The sequence below is a fragment of the Triticum aestivum genome, chromosome 3A (assembly GCF_018294505.1).
Source record: "Triticum aestivum cultivar Chinese Spring chromosome 3A, IWGSC CS RefSeq v2.1, whole genome shotgun sequence".
Classification (NCBI taxonomy): domain Eukaryota; kingdom Viridiplantae; phylum Streptophyta; class Magnoliopsida; order Poales; family Poaceae; genus Triticum; species Triticum aestivum.
In genome coordinates, this window is record NC_057800.1 from 699,809,373 (window position 1) to 699,830,377 (window position 21,005).

A 21,005-nucleotide genomic window follows, 5' to 3' on the forward strand; every position below is an offset into this window, starting at 1 on the left:
TAATCAGCAGGATGATTTCTTCAGGAGATCTGCTGACTTGAACTCTCGGTAGGAGGAGCGTGTGGGTAGAGGACGTCGTAGTGATTGCCCGTGTACAGAAGCGTCACACTCACATGGGGAATTCCAGGTCCAGGACCGGTGTAGATATCCTGAGCAGGTCCTCCATTGAGTTGCTCCACTCTAAGTGGTACCTCAAGCGCTTCGGCCAAGGCCGTCATCATAACATGGTCCGCGTACTGACGAGATGGAGTGACGTGCTGAAAGCACCACTGTTTGTAGAGCAACAGGTCAGGTAAAATGTCGAAGAATGGATGCACTGGAAATTTAGCAAGGTGAGATGCTGATACTGACATCTTTCAGACTGTAACGTCTATCGAGCCCTGGTATACGCGGCTCATACTGCTTCCCGTGCGAGCATATCCAGATAGCTACTACTAATCTGAGGAAAGTAAGAACTAACCAATAAAATGTATCAGAAACATGAATTATGATGAACAGAAGGAAATATAAGTTCAAGGGTGTTTTTCTCACTGTCTTCCGTCGTATCATAACTTCTGAAGAACTCGAGAAGTTTCTCTTTGCGGTAGCTAAAAAGGGAATAAATTATGACAATGAGGTGGAATGCATTCGGCTACAATACTTTGTTGGAAGTGCAGAAAACAAGCGAATCAAAAACCTGCTAGTTGATGCTATGCTGTTCCACTTCCACCTGCCATGCCTCTTCCATCTCTTTACTTTCTTAATCAGCTTCTTAAATACCTGAAAGAATCAGCGACTCAAATAGTTCAGTGGAATATCATTACACATAGGTTACAATAATACATACAGAATATTGATCCATAGCAAGATAAGAAAGAACACAGCTAAGACAACTCGCCTGAGAAGTGTCAGTCATTAAGCATATATAGCTTAGGAACAAAACAGTGAGATGGCTACATAATAATAACCAGTGTATTGTTGCAGTACTCAAACGAGCATAAAATTATGTTATTTCCCCGTTATATTGCTGTTGTTATTGCAAGTAAAATTATGTTAAGGCCGTATTTACGATCGGGTTGTTAAGGTCACAATAAACTTCAAATTTGAGCTTGTGCCAACAGTGTAAAACTGCAATGGCATGCCACTACTGTAAGAAATTGTGCATCCCCTGCAAATGACAAACAAAGATAGTGAGATGCCAGATCCAGCTTGAAGTGTACTGTAACCTGAAGAGAATCATCCCTCACAGGCATGTTTATATGTAAGAAACAACAAATATGGAGAAGCAAGAACTTACTCTGTAGCTCCTGGGAAATTCAGAGGTCCATCTAAGATCTGCGTGTTGCACAGACACTCTTTTAAGAGCATCAAGGAGACGGTGTTCCTCATGTGTGTCGTGCCTATCAAGAACTTGCTCCTGTTGTACATTTGCATAAACAGAGAAAAATAAGTAAACCTACATCCTATACTAAGGAAAAGAGAGGAGAACAATTAGTTGATTACCAGGTAGGAAAATATGAAGCTCCTGTAGAAACACTCCCCATCTCCAGTCACCGGTCTAAATTTTGAATAGGCATCAAGATGGTCCACTCCTTGTCCCGTAGCCAAATCAGAAACCAAATAATACTTTCTGACTTCAGTCATGGGATGTGTCTGCAACAAACAGTGTAAATACAGGAATTCAAATTACACTGATTAGAACATGGAAAAACGTATTTTAAAATATGACGAGGAAATTTTGTTTTTGTTCCAATTTTTGGGTTTCATGTTCTCTGGAAATGTTTGAAACCACCAGCATGTATAATCCCATCATTGATATTGGCCCTGTTTGGATCATGAGGTTAGAGCTAGTTTGTGTTAGTTGGAGGCTCAAATAACCCAAAAGTATCCAAACAGGGAGGGTTAGAGTGGGTTAGTTCCATCTAACCCAACTATCCCGGTGGAGAGGTGCTTATTTGGGTTAGAGTGGGTTAGAAAATAACTCTAACTCTAACTGTGTTAGAGTATCCAAACAGGGCCATTGATTGGTTGTGTTCAGTAAGAAAAGAGGAAAATATCTATTAACGTCTGATAAACCCAACAACAGTACAGATATGATTCAGGTTTTCTCGGACTATCACAACCAAGAGTTAACAACAATGTAGTATTTATAAAAGAGAACATAATCCTACTGGAGAGTTGGATTGTACAGGAACCACGAACCACAGTATCATGTGATCAACTTTGATCCTGATATTTCATGCACTTCCATTTTGAAAAATTACAGAAGGCCAAATGGGGTCAAACCTGGTGATTCACATGTTGTGAATAGTGCACATAACCTGGTGATTCTCCATGAAAAAACTGTTTGACAAGAAAACAAAGTTAAAGTTCAGACATTCCGACAGCCATACAATTGCACATAATCAACATGAAGGTCAAGCGTTTCAAAACAAGAAATAAGTGAATAAAAAGCCAATGGGATTAACAAACAAGAATGTAATAGCAAGACCACGAAATGTGCGTATCCAAAACTTCTTGGTTCCTGGCAACTATTTACATGGAATAATATTCTGAGGCTTCTGAGCCAGTTGGTCCCAGTCGACCAAATGGTGAAACTTCTCGACCAAATTCTGGAGTAAGTAGTCAGTGATTTTGCATGTAAACAGCAAATGATTTACAGAAATTATGTTCAGTTATGCAGTCTTGAACTAGTGTCTAGATTAAATTTTCTGATAACAAAATCTTTTGACAGAGGAAGCTCATACATTTGACTTCAGGCTCTGTTACTAAAAGGCTCCCGTAATCAGGGCACAACCTCATGATTTCCCCGCATTTTACAGACAACAATTTCAACAGGATAGCCATTTGTTTAAAATATGATGCCAGACTGAGAGAAGATCCATGAGCCCGGCTCCGGTGATGGAGGGGTGATGACGGCGGCGCGCCTTCGGCTCGCTCCAGTGCTTGTAGTCGTCGCTAGGTGGTCGATAGACCTAGTTGTAATTTTTAGTACCTCTTGTGTTCTCTGTACTGCCATGATTGATGAATAGATTGGAAATTTCTCTCGCAAAAAAAAAGAAGACCCACGAGTCCACGACCAACAATGAATGTGTACTGCTGGCAAACTAAAATACCCAAGGTTCCTCCTATACACTGAAAACTGATACATTTGATACGGCTGCGAGATGTCTTGCCAAAAATATCACAGCAGCAGCAGCCACTGCCAAGGCATGACCCTCATATTTCCCCACATTTTACTGTTGCAATCATATATGGTATCCCACTAACTAGAATAATCATTTAGCGCAACGAGCTGCTCAAGATTCTGCTTCTATTACAGAACTTCGAACTGTCCCCAACATTTGCCCAAGATGCTGCCCCTATTACTCTGGATCATCCCCAACATTTCAACAAACGTAGAGATCACAATTCCACATCCCGAACGGAAATGGAGGTCCAAGATTCAGGCTATAATACCTTTCTAAGATTGTTCCAGAGCTCCCCTATGGCGTGCGACGATTTCACCTGCTCAACAGAAACCAAGAAACGCTCAAGAACGCACTCCAGAGACGCCGAGAAACAACAGAATGCCGGGAAACGCGAGATACGCGCCATCACCTGCGCCTTCTCCGGCCTCTTCCTCTTGCCCGCCCCCTCAGCCAACGGCCCGCCCGCCTCCTTGATGGCCGTCTGTTCCTGTAGCATCTGCTGGAACACCACACTGCAGTTGAACGGCCCGGCTCCGGCGGCCGCGGCGTCGGCGCCGTCGGGGCTGCTGCTGTCGGAGCTCGGAGGAGAAGGCGCCGAAGAAGGAGCTGCGGGATCGAGCCCCTCGCCCTCCCGGTCGACCCCCGCCGCCGCAGCGGAGCACGAGCCTCCGGCCTGCTCGCGGCCCCGCTCTTCCTGGGGCCGCTCGAGGGGCGCTGCAGGGGGGAGAGGTGGTGGTGAGGTGGAGGAGGCATCGGCCGCCACGGCTCTCGGGGAGGCGGAGGCGGCGGCGGCGTCGGAGGAGGAGTCCCCGTGCTGCCCATGGGCCGGCTCTGCTGTCCCTGTACCGGACCCCGTCGCGGCGGGAGAACCTTGGCTCATTACGCTGCTGCGGGAAGGACCAAAGCGGTAATTGGGATGATGTGAGGGGTGTGGGGGAGAAATGTCCCGAGGGTGCGGCTGGCGATCAGGAGAAAGCTTGGTGGTTATTTATAAAGGTGGTACGGTATGTGGTGAGTTTGGCCGGAGACGGGAAATTGGAACGACGGTTTGGTCGTTTGGAACGACGGTGAGTTTTAGCTTGTTTGGTTGCGTGTGTGAGTATTGTTTCTTTGAGATAAAACTTGCACTTTATATTGATTAATGAACATCAGTACAAAGTTCATAGCGAATACATTCGGGAATCACATCACGGCAAAAAAACCTAAAAATAATTTACAACATACTCACAACTACTTCCTTCGTTTTTAAATATAAGTCTTTTTAAACATTTCAAATTGACTATAACATACGAATGTATGTAGACATATTTTAAAGTGTATATTCACTCATTTTGCTCCGTATGTAGTTATTTATCCAGTTATTTAGAAACAGAGGGAGTACAAGCTAACTTGTGTGCCAATATATTCGAGTGAATTGCAAAAAACCACCACATTTAAAGTTGAAGCATCCAATTGCCACCACATTTGTTGCGCGTCCCAAAAATCCACTACTTTACTTGTAAATTTTCTCAATAAAAACAAATGACCGGTTTGCCGCAGTTAACACGATTTCTGACTAGGCTGGCCCACCCGTCAGGTGCCACGTGGGCGAGGCCAGACGGCGAGTGGGTTGACGGCCGTTAGGGCTGTCGGTACAAAACAGAGCCCCCACTCCACGCCGCTCACACTCCACTCCACTCGCACACTCTCTCACTCTCACTCCTCTGCTTTGTCCCCTGTTGCCGCCGCCGGAGTTCTCCGCCGCCGGCGGAGGCACGGTTCCCTCCCCGCCGTAGAAGATGCCGTCGTGGAAGGATGGAGAGCAGAGCAGCGATGAGGAGGAGCTGCTCGGCATGGATCTGGAGCAGCACTGGGTAAGATATCTGCTTTGCACCTAGGGTTAGGGTTAGGGTTCAAGTGTTCTTCGATTTGTGACCATGTTTGGAGCAGTTGCTATCTTCTCTGTGGTTCACTAGTGTGCTACAATGCAAACGAACCCTGGCACCACTATAGATGCATCCTTCTGTGGTAGAGCTGCAGATGCAAGCATCACATGTAGACTGCACTTGGCCCCATGCATGAAATATGTTGCATTTGAAGGAAAGGACACTGAGAGGAGGTTCTATGGATGTGTTGTTCCTCAGGTCAGTAAATTCAGTGGTAGTTAGTCTGCAGATTCAGTTAATTGTGTTAGTGGTAGTTAGTCTGCAGTAAATTCAGTTAATTTGGACTATCTGCAGTTGCAACAATCAAATGTTAGTTTGTATGCAGTAAATTTGCACTGTCTGCAGTAAATTTGGTAGTTAGTATGTAGTAAATTTGGACTGTCTGTAGTTGCTGTCAGTAAATTCAGTTAATTATGTTAGTGGTAGTTAGTCTGCAGTAAATTCAGTAAATTCAGTCATTTTGGACTGTCTGTAGTTGATGAAACATGTTTTTAACAGTGATTTTGCAAGCATCAGTTTCTGTCAGTAAATTAAGTAAATGAAACATGTTTAGGACATTGATTTGAACTTGAAGTTTCCTGAATGTCTATTGTATCTGCAAGTATGACTGAATCACTGGATATCTCATCTATTTCCTTTTTGAAGTTAGCATATTTATTTTCTAATACTTGATGCAGGATGGTATTGACTGTGGAGTTGCTCAGTGGGTTGATGCCCCATGGCCTTCTATTCTGCAAAGATGTTTGGAGAAGATATGGGAGATGTTTCATGAGGAGAATTGTGGCAGAGTGATTGACCATGAGAAGTATAAGAAAGAGTTGGACAAGGTGAACAAGCAGTTGGATACACTTGGGGTTCAGTACAGTTAGCTGGTTGAGGATGTCACCAAGATGTTTGATTGGGCAGATCAGAACAACAGGGTCATGAGTGATGAAGAGTTCAAGCAGAAGCAGATGGATGTGGACAAGGACATGGAGAAGCTAGCTATCAGCAAGGAGAAGGATAGTGCTGACTTTGGCAAGATGAAGGAGATGGAGAAGCTGGCTCAGGAGCTGAAGGAGATGAAGTTCACTCTTAGGTCTCAGGGGGAGATCATTAGGAACACAAGGAAGGAGAGGGATGAGATGAAGAAAGAGAGGGACTGGCTGATAGAGGAGAAGAAGAAGCTGGAGTTTCTGGTGGGTGATCTTATGAAAGCTGGTCATGGCAACAAGGACAAGCTTGCCAAAATCAAGTCAATCCTTGATGAGTGAACAATGTTGTTCATCACCTCAGTTATGTTAAGCTAATATGTGGCCTTGGAACAATATAGCTGGCCTTGGGGTTATATATTTTGGGAATCCCCTAGTTATGTAATGACTGTGATGTTTATCTGCAAAACTACCTCCAGTTAATTTATGTAATGTATGTAATGACTAGCTGCAAAACTACCCCAGTTATGTAATGTTGTTAGCTTTCTATAGTAAGAGCTATGCTATTATGAATCTGCAATTATCAATCTGCTTCTTTGGACTACATGGTGAATGGTCAAGACCAACTGGGCATGGCCAAATTGGGCAAATGCTTACATGATGTAAATTGTTGATCACATAAAGCACAAAGATATGCATTTAACCTTTAGGGTACAGAATCCTAATAATCCAAAAATATGCATAGTGCACTCACCATCTAGGATTTATTACATTGCACTCATCAACTGATTTGATACATAGATAGATAGCAAGGTAGATCTAGGAGCAGTGAAACTTAACATATCATTCATCTGGGTACAGAATCCTACTCCACCTCATCCTAGTAACCTGAAAAGGATGGAAATTGGCCCTCCTCCTTGCCCAGTAGATGATATCATCATCAGTAGGGTTGGAGCCAACTGGGAATGCCTCCACGAACTGCTCCATGTCTTTGCGGTTGCGTGCTGCAAGGATCCGCTAAGCTAGTTGCCTTCTCTCCCTCCTTCTTGCCTCTCTACGCCTGGCCCTGGGCACCTGTTCTTCTTCATCGACAACCTCTCCAAGATCCATCTCTCCTAGGGTTTGCTCTGGCGGCTGGGGGGAGGAGAAGTGATTGTGTTTGGGTTTGAATGTTGTGTGTGGCAATTGGGGGGTGCCTTATATAGTAAAAATGGTGGCTGGTAGGTAGGAAATAGATTAATGGTGTTAGGTAGGCTTTTAATTGGCTAAGAAACCAAGTCCAACTTTCCTTGTCCTCCTTAATTGGCTCTGAATTTTAACTAAACTGAATTTTAACCCAAGCCAACTAAAACAATCATTTAGGCTTTAGGGTGGCTTGGGCTCGACAAAGCCACCCTAAACCTATCATTTAGGTTGTATGGTGGCTTGGGCTCGACAAAACCACCCAAACCACCATTAAATCTTCAAGGTGGCTTGGGCTCGACAAAAACACCCTAAACCTATCATTTAGGCTTTAGGGTGGCTTGGGCTCGACAAAGCCACCCTAAACCTATCATTTAGGCTGTATGGTGGCTTGGGCTCGACAAAACCAACCAAACCACCATTTAATCTTCAAGGTGGCTTGGGCTCGACAAAAACACCCTAAACCTATCATTCGGGCTTTAGGGTGGCTCGGGCTCGCCAAAACCACCCTAAACCTATCATTTAGGCTTTAGAGTGCCTTGGGCTCGACAAAACATAGCAGTTCACACATAGCAGTTCTCAGGCATAGTTTCTGAAATTTAGAAATACTTAAGGCAGGCAGTTCAAAAGACAACAGCCAAATTGTGCACTGACTAGTTGCCACTGGCATAAAAGTAACCCCTCATCTTGGTGCTCTGGAACCTCTTCCTTTTAGCCCCTACTGTTGCTCCCTCTATTGTAGTTACAGCCCTAGGTGCCATGTAGGGCCTTCCACCTCTCCTGCTGGCTGCATTGCTTGAACCTGAAGCTATTGTGGCAGCCTGGGAAGGAGTAGTAGAAGCATCACTGGTGATGCTTGCCCTTCTAGAAGCAGCAGTTATTCTTCTTGGCCTTGTAGAAGCAGTAGGCTGGGCAGGACCAGTAGAAGCAGCAGGCTGGGCAGGACCAGTAGAAGCAGCAGTTGATTTTCTTCCCCTGGTAGATGTAGCAGGCTGGGAATGACCAGTAGCAGTTGATTTTCTTCCCCTGGTAGATGTATCAGGCTGGGAATGACCAGTAGAAGTTGATTTTCTTCCCCTGGTAGATGTAGCAGGCTAGGAATGACCAGTAGCAGTTGTTCTTCTAACCCTAGTAGATGCAGCAGGTGGTGCACTGGTTGCAGGCTGTGCAGTAGCAGTAGAACTTCCCCCAGCTCCATGGTAGTGAGTTCTGGTTGTCTAAGAAAGCACACATCATAGCCCAACAATTAGGATGAATCAAATGATTAAAACAATGACAACAGTGTGCATATTCCATACCTTGTGCTTGTCCTTTCTTGCCTGAAGATGAGGCTTCAGGGGCTGAGGGCAGTAGGTGTACCTATGTTTCTGCATATTGCAGTTGCTGCAGGTGATAGTTGCCATCCTTGATGTATCCTTCTTTGTTGGGACCTCAAATTGCCCCTTCCTCCTAGCCGTTTGCTTCCTGCCCTTCTTCTCTTTGAACACTGGTGGATCTATGTCAACAGTTGGTGTCCTAGGCCAACAGTCAGGCCCTGCTACAGGGTAGATGATGTGCTTGTATGTTTCCTTATACAATGGTTTTTTGAAGAACTCATGCACATAGTCTTCTGGCTGTCCCTTCACTCTTGTAATGGCAGAAACTGCATGGTTACATGGCCAACCACATAGGTCCCATTTCTTGCAGTCACAGGTCCACTTATCAAGGTTCACACAGTAGGTAGACTCCCCCAAATACCAGGACCTGCCATGTATGCAGTGCATTGCCTTGAGTACTTCTTTGACTCCTCCAACTTCTCCATATAAGTGGGTGTTATCTCCCACTTACTCTTCTCTGTCTTCTCTCTAACTGCTTGGTACTTAACCATCAACTTAGTTCTGAATCCATCTATATAGCTCCTTATTGGCTTGTTCCTCACATCTAGTATCATCTTGTTAAATACTTCACTAAGAGTGTTGACTACTAGGTCTGTCTTGCATGTGTGATCCATAGCATGCCTTGCCCAAGTCTCTTTAGGGATATCACAAAGCCACTTCCAAGCATCTTTATCCTCCTTTCTCAGTTCATTCATTGCAACCTCAAAACCATTCTTGGTGTATGAATATGCAGCATTGTCCATATGCTTCTTCAACTCCTCACTTCTGAAGCCAGCTGACTGGAAATTTGCATAGATATGTCTAAGACAATATCTTTGAGGTGAGTGTGGGAACACAGCTTGAATTGCATTCAACCGCCCCTGTTTAAGTCATTATATAGATTATTAATCATATAACTTCATAATTGCAGCAAGTATTACAAATTATTAATCATATTACTTCACAATGGCAGCAAGTATAACAAATTATTATTTCTGGAAATTGCTTATTCAATTGTGAAATGAAAAATATACCTTCTGTCTATCAGAGATGATTGTGTATGTGCCCCACTTGTTCCCCTCTCCAATGCAAGCTCTTAATTGGCTAAGAAACCAAGTTCAACTTTCCTTGTCCTCCTTATCAACAATACCAATTGCAATAGGGAATATGTTGTTATTCCCATCCCTACCAGTGGCTGCAAGTATCTGTTGCCCAGTAGAAAGCTTGATAAAGCAACCATCTAAACCTGCATTAAAGCATTGGGTAGTGAAATCAGTGCATTACTAAGTACAAGATATGGGCAATGAATTGGAGTAACTTGGAACACATATAATACCTATAAAGGGCCTACACCCATTCAAGAAACCTTCTTTTGAAGCATTCAAACAATAGAACATGTAGTGGAACCTAGGATTTGGGCTAGGATGGAGCTCAAGCTCTCTGGTAGTCACAATGCATCTGCTCCCAGGGTTGGTATCAAGCACAGCTTGAAGATAATCCCTAAACCTTGTGTATTGTCCCTTCATGTCACCTTCCACCACTTCAATGGCCAATGACCTTGCCCTGTAGGCCTTGGTCTTTGGCACTTCCAGCCCATACTTAGTCTTTGTTCTTTTTAAAATTGCATCAACACCAGCCCTTGGATTATCTCTCAGTTGTTGCTCACATGTTCTGGCCATCCAGTCAACTGTCACTTTGGTTTTTTCTCCATGTGCACCACAAGTGTGCAACAACTGCATCCTCTTGATGCAGAATGTCTTCTCATGAGCAATTGTGGATGCAGTCATGAAAAAAGGACACTCATTATCCCTTTCTGTGCAATGCACAATGATCCTATCCTTGCAGTTCCTATGGTACTGAAATTTTTTAAGGATTCTGATATGAAAATTCCTAAGTGCTCTTCTAAACTGATACACATCAGTGAAGCACATACTCAAGCAAAGTTGTTCATGAGCATCTGGCTTGCTCTCATCATACCAGATCCTAGTCCTGGCCCTCTTGGCTTGACTCTTCCTTCCACAAGGGAGTGGTAGACCTGAGTCATCATCTGAATCACTAATGCCATAGTCCCTAGGGAAACAAGCAGAATCATCAGATGGAATGAAATCAGGAATTACCTCAATGTCAGCTTGATGGTGTGATCTTGCAGTGGGGCCTGCTTTGCCTACTTTCTTGAATGTTTGAGGAAGAGGTGTCTCAGGTTCTGTGTCTGAGTCCTCTGCCTCTGGACACATCTCTTCCACTTCTGTGTCTCCTTCAAAGTGATGCATATGATCCTCTCTTTGTTTCCTTTTCTGCTTCAGCTTCTCAATGATTTCATCTTCCTCCTCATTACCTATGTCATGCTCTTCCTCCTCAATGATTTCATCTTCCTTCTCAATGATTTCATCTTCCTCCTCACAGCAGTTCAAATCAACAAACACTTCATCATCAGAGGGGCCAACATCTTCCTGTACTTTCTCTTTGCCCTTTGCTTTCTTCAAATTCATGCTCTGTTGTGTGTTAATATATGCAGACTCTTGACCTGGCTCTACAACAGCAATAGGCACAGCATACAGCTCTTCAACTGTGTCTTCAACAGCAATAGGGAACAATACTCCTGCCTCATCTATAGAAATAATGTTGGAATCCCCCACATTACTTATAGGCACTTGTTCCTCCACAATATTTGACTTGTTAAACTCTCCTGGATTAGGCTCATTAGCCTTAATTACAGTTATGTTGACCACCTTCTGCTCAGCATAATAGTCTAGCATCTCTTCCACACTATCTTCACTGTTAATAACCTGCATTCCAGCTGCCCCCTTTCCTTCTTCTTTCATATAGAACATGTAGTCAGCTTCAGTATATCCCTCTTCAGTCTCTAGCAGTGCTAACATGTTCATAAAAGTAATTTCTGACAAAGAAATGGTCCTCTCCAAGTTGTCTCTCCCTTGAAAATGGTACCTTATTTCCCATATCTCATCATCCAAACTACATAAAATTGAGGAGAATTAGTGCTTGATTGATTCTGTTTTAATAATGTAACATGTTATTCAGACAAGATATTAGCACTATCTTCACTGTCAATAAGGAGTAAACAAAGCATTCATGCATAAAACTATAAACCCAGAGCTATATTTCCTACTGAAACATGTTGTACAGAAAAGATACTCCCTCCGTTCACTTTTGTAAGTCGTTTCAGACAACTCCAAATAGACTATTTTACACATTGTCTGAAATGTCTTCAAGGTCTTATAAAAGTGAACAGAGGGAGTATTAACTATATCAGCTACAACACTTGAGTAAACAAACAATAATCTTCAGTAAACAAAGCCCTAAAATCAAACTGCCCTAAAATCTCCTAAAATCTAACAACCCTAAAATCTCTTAAAATCTAACAACCCTAAAATTTCCTAAAATCTAACAGCCCTACTGTAACATGATAGGTTTATATGCAATCTAACAACCCTAAAATTTCCAGTAAATCCAATGAAGAGAGGGGTGGAGGGGGAAGAAATCTTACCACACGTCGCCGAACCCTGAAGCCCACTGATGGCCTTCTCCAACGCCTGAAGCCCTGATCTTGCGTGCTAGGGCCGCCGCCGCACGACGCTCAATGTCCCACTCCGGCGGCGAGGGGGGCGAAGGGGATCGCTCCGGTGAAGGAGCCCGCTGCATTGGCAAGCTACTGCTGCCGAACCAGTTGTCCACCTCCGAGAACCCATCGCCATCGCCTCCAGTCCCTCCGCCGCCTGCTGACTCGCCGCCGCCGCCGCCATCGCAGGACAGAGAGAGTGACGGGGGGAAGAGGGGAGAATGGGCCAAGCAGTCAGAGCCGCGAGCGCTTTGACCACGCGCGTGCCCTAAGGGCCGTCAACCCACTCGCCGTCTGGCCTCGCCCACGTGGCACCCGACAGGTGGGCCAGCCTAGTCAGAAATCGTGTTAACTGCGGCAAACCGATCATTTGTTTTTATTAAGAAAATTTACAAGTGGTGGATTTTTGGGACGCGCAACAAATGTGGTGGCAATTGGATGCTTCAACTTCAAATGTGGTGATTTTTTGCAATTCACTCAATATATTCAAACCACGCTTGACATTAAGGAAAGAACAACGTGCAAAGCCTCGCTTGGATCATCTTTTCTTTTGCCTTTTTTTAGAATAGAGTAAGAAGCCTACTCAAAATGGAGCAGTACATTCAGAGATCATTAGAGGTCGAAGACTACTCGGAACGTTCACGATCCAAACCTGCTCTCGTGTGCTCCTGGTCAGCGCAGCCAGTCCATGAGCCAAAGTGTTTCTGCTCCTCTTTACGCACTGCACACTGCAATCTGAGAAAGCGGCCATGCACTTCTTAATCAAGAGATATGAAGCGGATGGGTGCCGGAGGCTCCTCAGCGATTAGCGACTCTCGGCCGTTGGATCTCTCCCTTGATGCGTTTTCGTCCGTTGGATCGATAGGAGGGATCTGCGCCGTCGGATCGAAATCGGATCGAAAAAACTGCTGCTGGTAAAGATCTCGTGCCACCGCGCGTAATTCTCGTGCCCCGCCGAGGGCATTTTCATAATTTCACTATGTTGTATAAAAGTGCAACACCCATAGGGTTTCTCCCCAATCGACTTCGTCCCCTCTTCCTGTTCACTCGAGGGAGCCGCCGCCGCCCCCTCCCATTCCAAACTCCTCTCTTCCCCGCCTCCCCTCGCCCTGCCGGCCATCCTCCCCGTCCTCCGCCGCCACCGACCAGCCGCAACCGCCGCGCTACCATCCCCTCCCTGTTCCTCTCCCGTGGCAAGTCCTCCGAGAAGCAGCCCAAGGGCAGCCGCCTGCCGTTCGGTGGCCGGACGCCGAGAAGCGCCGCTGCTTTGGCTCCGCCGTCTCCTTCGCCCTGCCTGCCGGATCCACGCCGTCGTCCTCGCGTGCACACGGCAGGTGCTTCGCCTCTTACTCTCGTTCGGCCAGATCCATGGTGCACGGCCTCTCGCGCTCGCTCGCGACCCTGAGCCGTGGCAAGGGTTTCAGGTTGGGCATCGGCTTCGTCACCGGCGCGGCTCCAGTGGATTCAGGCGGCTCCTCTCCGTCTCCTCTCTCGCCCCCACGCGCGGCTCCGCTTCCCGCTGGCCATGAGGTGCAGCCTTGCATCGCCCTCTTCTCCTTTTCCTTCTCAGGCAAATTTTGTTTTGGTTCACTGCTCAATTTCTTTGGTTAATCTTCGTGCACTGACCACTTGGTGTTGTTGATGGCGCAGATTGTGGCGAGGTTGAGCGTATGGAGCAGAGGGACCAGGGCCGGCCGATGGCTTGTTTCCAATATACGTACTTGATGGTTAGCCCATGTAGCAAATCGACTGATTCTGAGAAAGGAAAAAAATGGTAACAGATCGACTAATTCTTGGCTTGCTGCATGCGTGTGATCTTCTCTGGTTTCTCTTCCCCAATTGGCAACGAACCAGCCATGCCAAGGTCAACGGCGCCTTGTCCACACCGTCTAATTGCGATTTCCGGCTGTTGGGTGTGATTAGTGCAGGAAGGTAATGGGATTTTCTCGATTCCATGAACCTCCTCGTGAACTCAAATCCCATCTGTTTGTAGTCTTGTTAGATGTTTCGCTTCGTGAAGTTAATCCTCATTACGTATCTCTTTCTTACACTTCAGTTTCTTGTATTGATTGGGCCGGAATAGGAAAGGGAAACTAAATTTTCTGCTCATGACTTGTAAGCTGCAGCAAAAGCTTGCAATTTCTAATTTCCTAGCCAACCAGGAGCATTTGTTTCATGCCTTTCCTAAACTTTTTTTATTTAACTAGCTGTGTTCTTAATTTTTATCATCTTGTATCATATATTTGTGTGCTAATTATCAAGATTGCTATTAATTTGGCAATATTGTATTTGGAAAGTATTCATCTGACTATGAGAAGAAAAAAACATGCATATGAGTTGATTGAGCCTGAGAGAGGAGTTGTTGACATTTATTCAGAGCACATACAAGTAGTATTTCTACTGCTTAGGAATTTGATGGAATTAGTTTTAGTATTTATTGAAGAGCAATTTAGTGAAGGATTATAGGATGTTAAAATTTCACCTAATGAAAAAAAATATAAGTTTTAGACTGACAAGATGATAAGGCAACATAAATTTTAGTGTGATTTATTGGAAGAACTTTGAGTGGTTGGATGATTCAATTTGGTTAGTTGGTTATGCAGTTTATAAGTCACCCATGGGTGTGTTTATTGCAAAACTTGCACAATCATTCTATGGCGCCAACCACCAATACCATGCTCCTCCAGAGTTAAGCCACTTCGTGGTGCGTAATTATTATTTTTGATGTTGCTGATACCCTTTCCTATGGACACCTCTGCCAGATCCGTTGCTGCTACAGAACCCAACTCCTAAGCACGTCGGAGTTGAGCAAGAAGACAGGAGGAGGTGTCGAGGAGGAAGAGGCCCCTCTTCCTTTTTGGTCCACGCCGCTACGAAAGTGATATTAGGGTATTGAAACTTTCTTTATGGAGTAGTACCATCATGATACCTTGCCTTTTTCCTATTCTGTTCGAGTACTTAGTACTTACCCTGTTTCTTTGACAAAGGCATTTGATAGATATGATTAGGCACATATTGAGTGTGCCATTTCAGAAATATTGAGCATACAGTTTCAGTTCCAACTTAAGCATACAATCTGCTCTTTCTTCTTAAGATATAGAGGAGGGTAATGATATATTGTCTGTTTGATATTTGTATGTAGTTATTATTTCATAAAAGGCCTAAGTTTGACCTTCTGTTATATCAGGAAATCTTGGTTCTAAATTTCATTCCAGAGATTTGCTTAATATTTCATTTAGATTGGTTGTTTTAGGAAATGAAAAAAATGCATTCTATGTTTGTTCGTTCTATCTTTCCCTGTTTTTGTCATCTTCAGTATTTAATGTTTGTTCATACGTGTATTTTTATCGCCACAACCTTCCACTGGCCTGACTAGGGTGTGCCAAGGTGCACATTTAGTTATCAGAAGATGGTTCTGTTTTTATTGGGGCTACATTTGTAATGGTTCATTATTTCTAAAGGGGTACACTGTTTGTGGGTATTGCACTGAGCTGGAAGAGGATGCTGGCCAGCGCCCCACCTCTCTTTCGACATAATAAACTGATGTAAAAACTTATCTTAGGAACATTCATAAATATGGCCATTCAAATTCCTCAGAGCGACTTTGTTCTAACCATACATAGCAGAGCTTAGTTGCCTTCCCAGACTTCTGCAGAAATTTAAGTGCAATGTATCATCAAGGATCATTGAATCCAGTTATTTGATTTCTTTGTATAACAAGAGCTTGAGTTGTCGCCCTATCTGTTGTGGCGGTATCATGGTTTGCTTGACTCAATTTTGACAAGCAGTTCAAAATTAAGTATGGTCGCTTGAAGCATTATTTGTGATACTAACTGCAATCAAGTTTCACATTTTGTTCTACTCAACTCGGCCTTTTCCAGATATCTTAGCTTTGGCTTTATGTGGGCACACTACTGTTACTCTTTTTATATGACAATACAAAGGAGATTGAAGTATTCGTAACACATGTGTTTTCTGTCGTGCAGTGAACTTGTTATACTCTTTCTGGTTCAATGGAACTTACCTACGCACATTAGGTATGCCTTTTTTGGTACCTTCATCTCAACTTCATTGTTTCTATCTATGTGCTCTTTTCACATTTTCTTACAGATTATATGAAGAAATCGTTCATTGCTAATTAATACTATATGCGATGATGTTTTGAAATTTACCTATACCAAATGTGGTGTTTTGGACAATGTGATATAATTCATAGTTCTTACTCTGGGCTCAGTGAAACATGTTGTTATTTTAATAAATTAAACTTTCTTCACTTCAAGGCAAACAACATATGTTGCATTTCTACCAAAGTGTGTGTAATTCTTTGTTTTACTTGCAGATTGTTGCAGCTGTTGTTTTTAGATGTGACATGATTCTACTTCTTGGTACTGTAGGGGTTTTACTTTAGCTGGTGAGTGTTTGTGAGCGAGATGGCTGTCGCTTCCGCATGGATCCACCTCCTAGCCGTTGACCACTTCATTGGAAGGTTAGCAAGGCATTATTTGTTCAGGTGTATGCGATTGTGAGCTAGATGTTCATGTTTGTGGTTTGTTTGGCTTGTGATGTAGGCACGTGTAACCTTGATGGGCAAATATGGTGAAGACTTGGAGTTGATATACTAATGTGGTATATGAAGCTATGTTCAAGGGCGTCACACAGGTTTGGAATCTTCATTCACATCTGCACCTCACTTGTTACCTGTGTTCTTGCTTCAGTCTTTTTTTGTAATCATATTCCTATATACTGGGCATCATTCTGTATTGCCAGTGCTTTCTATTAATCACCATTTTAAGAATCATTCCTATATACTGGTTCTTGCTTCAGTCTGAGATTGAAGTTTCTTGATTTTATCCTATTAGATTCCAAACCTGACTTTGGGCGATTGCTTGAGGGAGTTTCCACTTCTCTTTTTGTGTGTGATTCTTGCTATAATGGCCGAATTGGTCCTGTTGTGTGCATACTGCTGAAGCACCTATTGACTTTAAATCATCTGAAGAATGGGACAGAAGTGATGATAATAAGATAATAGTATTTCTTAAGCCTATATTTAGTTTTCCCTTCCTTTTACACTAAAATGTGTACTAACATTTCTTGAGAACAGAACTAGGGCAGTGCACATATATGATTTATTTATTCTTCTTTCATATTGGAGAGAGTGGTAGTACCTTGCTGATTATACTAATTTTGTCCTATTAGAGGGTTCTGTATATTCTCTAGCTACTTAATGATTTCTTTCTTGGCTGTGATTTATTTGGTATTTGAGATGCTAACAAATAGGAGTTGTGACAGAAAAATGTCGTTTTATTTGCTCTCATGTGACAAGCATGCCCAGAGTCTTGCGAGTTATACCCGTGTTGAGATATGCTATGGTTTATTATGTCTTTATTTCATGTTCATTTCAGGCTTGTTTTGTGGCCTCAAATCCAATGTATCCTTGATTCTGTAATTATTGAATAAATGTCTGCATTCTGCGTTCAGTTTTGTAACATAGAAGTGTTGGCGTGCTTCTTTTCATCTCCAGCCAACTGGTCCATCATTTCTCTGGTTTAATAAAAAGGAAAATATTGTTCTTTTTGTAGCTCAGTGGCACTTATTGCCTTATGGAGGTTGATTCTTAAATTGCCTAATTAACAAGCAACACTTAAATGTAGATGGTTATCCTTTGCCACTCTTTAGTAATATATCGGATTTTCCCATATCCTGTTCATGACAAAGATGTGTATGTGTGTGGACATGTGTGTGTGTCTGTGTGTGTGTGCGTGTGCCATTGTATTAGGATTTAAAGTTTGGGTCTCCTCTGATTTAGTTACTTCCACCTCCTATTCTAATGCTGATGCTTTGCTTTTGTGATTGCAGATCGGCTTGCAATGTTGAGCAGATCACCATGTTAAAAGATGAGCATTTAGAGAAGTGTGTGCTCGCCAAGGATCCAATGGCTTTCTGAAGAGTTGGCTGCACATCGTTGGTGTCCGATGCACTATCAGGTATACATGAGGTCCGCTCTTGGTTTTACCTTGGTCTTGTAGTTAGCAAATCAATTTTTTTTGGAATGTTCGACTTTAATTACATTTAGATAGTCTTTCACCCATCCATATCTTTGAGATTTGAGACCAGGGTGCACGCCACAAATATGTCAACCATGATGTCAGGAGCCCCTTAATTTCCTCTTCCTTTTGGGTGTGAGCATCGTTGATTGCTAATAGCAAAGAAATTAAAAAAGAAGAAGAATATAAAAGTAACTTCATTTTTTACATGGCTTGATTTAAATTTTTGTGTACATGTTCTTTGATGAGATAGTCTCCTATGTCTGTTAGGTCCAGTACTAGATTTTTTTTGACTCAGAACCAACAACCCTAATTTAAATGAAATATAGATACACACAATATTTGTAAGCTACTACGGGAATTTAGAGGTGGTCATAGATATCTTGGTCAACCCAAATAGATAAAGAACACACATGAATCCAGGCTTGTGCTCTGTTTTGTATTTCTCATGTACGAGCAGAGTCTGTGTGTATATGTTGTAAGCTAGAACAATTTATACACACCAGAACCTATCTGTGTATGAGCAGAGTCAGTGTGTATATGTTGTAAGCTAGAACGGGTTGTATCCACCAAAACCTCTATATGTGTGCATGTACTCCTGTCATGCATGGATTTTTTATCAGACAAGATTATTTTTTTCAAATGTATAATCCTATTTTTCTCAGATATATATTTCTTCTTGTTCATTCTTTTCGTCTTAAAGCACGAATAATCAGAATATACCTGTAGTGTTTGTACTATATGCATACACTTTAGCTCAAAATAATAATGCACTTCCTATTACTTGCTCTGTTTTGTTAAAATGTACGTACATCAGTTGGTTAATTGGCCAGGAAATTTTGCTCTGGTGATTGCAAAATTATAGTGGCTAGCTGGGACACCTAATTCCGCCTTTGCAATTATAAGCTATTAAGCTGGTGTATTTTCTGTTAGAACTACCGGATATTCATGTAACTTGGTTTCTTTTGTGGTACATGTACCTTAGTTTAAATATTGATTAACTGATACACACTACTTATGGTGGTCTTCTAATCAAATCACAGCTACAGAGATTTCCTTGGCGAAGATCTCGGGACACTCGGGTAATTTATTATTTTCCATATGATCACGATGTAGAGGCTAGGAGAACTATCTCCTTTTCATTATATGCATAAGTAGTGCAGATTATTCTGTAGGGAATTATTTCCTGTTTTATCGCATGTTGCTACTCTGTGTTAGGTGATCATTATAGCCATATAATGCCACTAGATGTAGTGCCAGATATCTCCTTTATTGCTTCAATTTTAATTAATTAGGAAACTGGAGCAGGGTATTAAGTTGGATCCCCCCTCGTTTCTTTGAGACCTTCTGATCATGTGCTTATTTTAGTGGCTATGTTCTTGGATGGTCATTTCTGATGAGTGATAACCAGGGCAGTTTCACTTCCAGAAACAAGAGAAGAGGGTCTCACCGAGCCTCCTCAGAGCTCAGCGACTTTCGGCCGTCGGATGCGTTCGCTTGATGGAGTTTGGGTCGTCGGATCAAGCCATCGGACGTACTCTGCCGTCGGATCTGGAGTAGCACTATAGGAATGAATAGTTATTGCCTCCTCGCGCTGTCGCTTACTCTGTCTGTTCGACCGGGACTAGCTGACGTGTGGGGCCCCTCGCGGGTGGGCTGCGTTTGTCAGTGACCGTGGCCGCGGGTGTGGCATGTTCGTCCCGTCGCGCGCACCGACGGGTAAATATCCCGCGCCACTGCACGTAATATCTTGCCCCCACCGAGGGTATTTCGGTCTTTTCGCGTCCAGGCCTCGTGCGTGGTGGGCGGTGGTTGGCCCGTGCGGCTATGGAGTGGGGGAGGGCAGCGGCTTGCCTCTTCGTGCTCCCATTCGCCCCCTTCTCTCTGGGTCTCCTCTCCTCTCGCCGCCGATGCTCGTGTCAGAGGCTATTCTTGCTAGGGCGATGATGATTAACTGTGGCTGAAATAAGTGTGCCTTTGAGCAATTGAGGCACCTGTGGGTATCAAGTTGGATCCTCCCTCTCGTCCCTAAAATCATTTTTGGTCATGTGATACTTATGGTTCTGTCCTTGGATGGTCATTCTTGTTGAGTGATAACCAGGGCAGCTCCACTATGTAAACAGATTGATCTGGTGGTAAGAGATGACGGGGGTAGGTTATATGATCGAGGAAAGGCGAATCTGAGCCCACTATGCAATTAACCCTAAACCCTTTTTCATTTGTATTTAAAGGTGTTGCTTATTTATGCTCCAGTGTTTATAGTCGTTTTAAGTAAAGTTTTCTTCTCTCTCATACCTTTATTGCATATAAGTTGTTCTTGATCCTTTATTGTTTCTTGTTGGTCTTTGATTTAATCTGGTTAAGAGTAAGTTGCACTTTGTTATACTAGAAAGACTCACTCCCAACAAGTTATCGGTTGAATGACTTGTTTTAATTCGTTGTGATACTATTACTTCTATTTTTTTGCAAGTTACCAGTTGTAGCTATTTGTTCATGCTACAGAAAATAATACTATAGGATTTTTTGAGATTTTTCTTGAGATAATGCTGGATTGTTCATGTAAAGAGTGACCGAGGTAGCATGTCCCATTTTGTATCCATAAACATTTTTTTGACTGTTGTGATTAGGTTGCTGGGTTAATCCGAGCCATTGAGCAGACATTTCCTTTCGTTTTCTTTAGTTTGTTCTGAAGCTTTCCCCAATTCTGTATGTCACCAGTGCATTTGTTTGGATCCTGTAGTTTGAACACTCTTCCAACTATAGAGTTTAAAATATGTTACCTACATAAAGAGGAGTTAAATAAGGATGAACTTACACAGCTTATCCTTATTTTAGCCATAA

The 21,005-nt window shown here is 43.1% G+C and overlaps 2 protein-coding genes across 3 annotated transcripts; one reads left to right on the forward strand and one right to left on the reverse strand.

The window, feature by feature from the left end:
• Positions 1-94: 94 nt before the first annotated feature.
• Positions 95-4,116, reverse strand: LOC123063323 (homeobox protein Hox-A13). 2 transcript variants are annotated; one of them, XM_044487075.1, is made up of 9 exons: positions 3,580-4,116; positions 3,439-3,486; positions 2,266-2,322; positions 1,483-1,632; positions 1,277-1,396; positions 677-1,147; positions 532-587; positions 352-439; positions 95-269 (listed from the first exon to the last, which is right to left on the reverse strand). In XM_044487075.1, exons 1-6 carry the CDS (start codon positions 4,048-4,050, stop codon positions 1,124-1,126), a joined length of 870 nt encoding a protein of 289 aa, XP_044343010.1. In that variant the 5' UTR covers positions 4,051-4,116; the 3' UTR covers positions 95-269; positions 352-439; positions 532-587; positions 677-1,123. The 2 variants fall into 2 exon arrangements, with proteins under 2 accessions (XP_044343010.1, XP_044343009.1); XM_044487074.1 differs by having other exon boundaries at positions 139-269; positions 352-455.
• An 8,592-nt stretch (positions 4,117-12,708) lies between these two features.
• On the forward strand, positions 12,709-14,528 carry LOC123057194 (formin-like protein 6). The gene is made up of 3 exons (XM_044480295.1): positions 12,709-12,791; positions 13,128-13,650; positions 13,771-14,528. Exons 1-3 carry the CDS (start codon positions 12,709-12,711, stop codon positions 13,843-13,845), a joined length of 681 nt encoding a protein of 226 aa, XP_044336230.1. The 3' UTR covers positions 13,846-14,528.
• Positions 14,529-21,005: the final 6,477 nt, after the last annotated feature.

What these genes read in the sequence shown, in the direction of transcription:
- LOC123063323 (XM_044487075.1), bottom strand. Translation starts at nt 4,050, where the DNA reads ATGAGCCAAGGTTCTCCCGCCGCGACGGGGTCCGGTACAGGGACAGCA. An exon ending in CACAACATGTGAATCACCAG is followed by an intron (nt 1,633 to 2,265) that starts GTTTGACCCCAT and finishes TGTTTGTTGCAG; the next exon opens with ACACATCCCATGACTGAAGT. An exon ending in GCTTCATATTTTCCTACCTG is followed by an intron (nt 1,397 to 1,482) that starts GTAATCAACTAA and finishes AATGTACAACAG; the next exon opens with GAGCAAGTTCTTGATAGGCA.
- LOC123057194 (XM_044480295.1), top strand. Translation starts at nt 12,709, where the DNA reads ATGGAGCAGTACATTCAGAGATCATTAGAGGTCGAAGACTACTCGGAA. An exon ending in CCTGCTCTCGTGTGCTCCTG is followed by an intron (nt 12,792 to 13,127) that starts GTCAGCGCAGCC and finishes CAACACCCATAG; the next exon opens with GGTTTCTCCCCAATCGACTT. An exon ending in CGCTTCCCGCTGGCCATGAG is followed by an intron (nt 13,651 to 13,770) that starts GTGCAGCCTTGC and finishes TTGATGGCGCAG; the next exon opens with ATTGTGGCGAGGTTGAGCGT.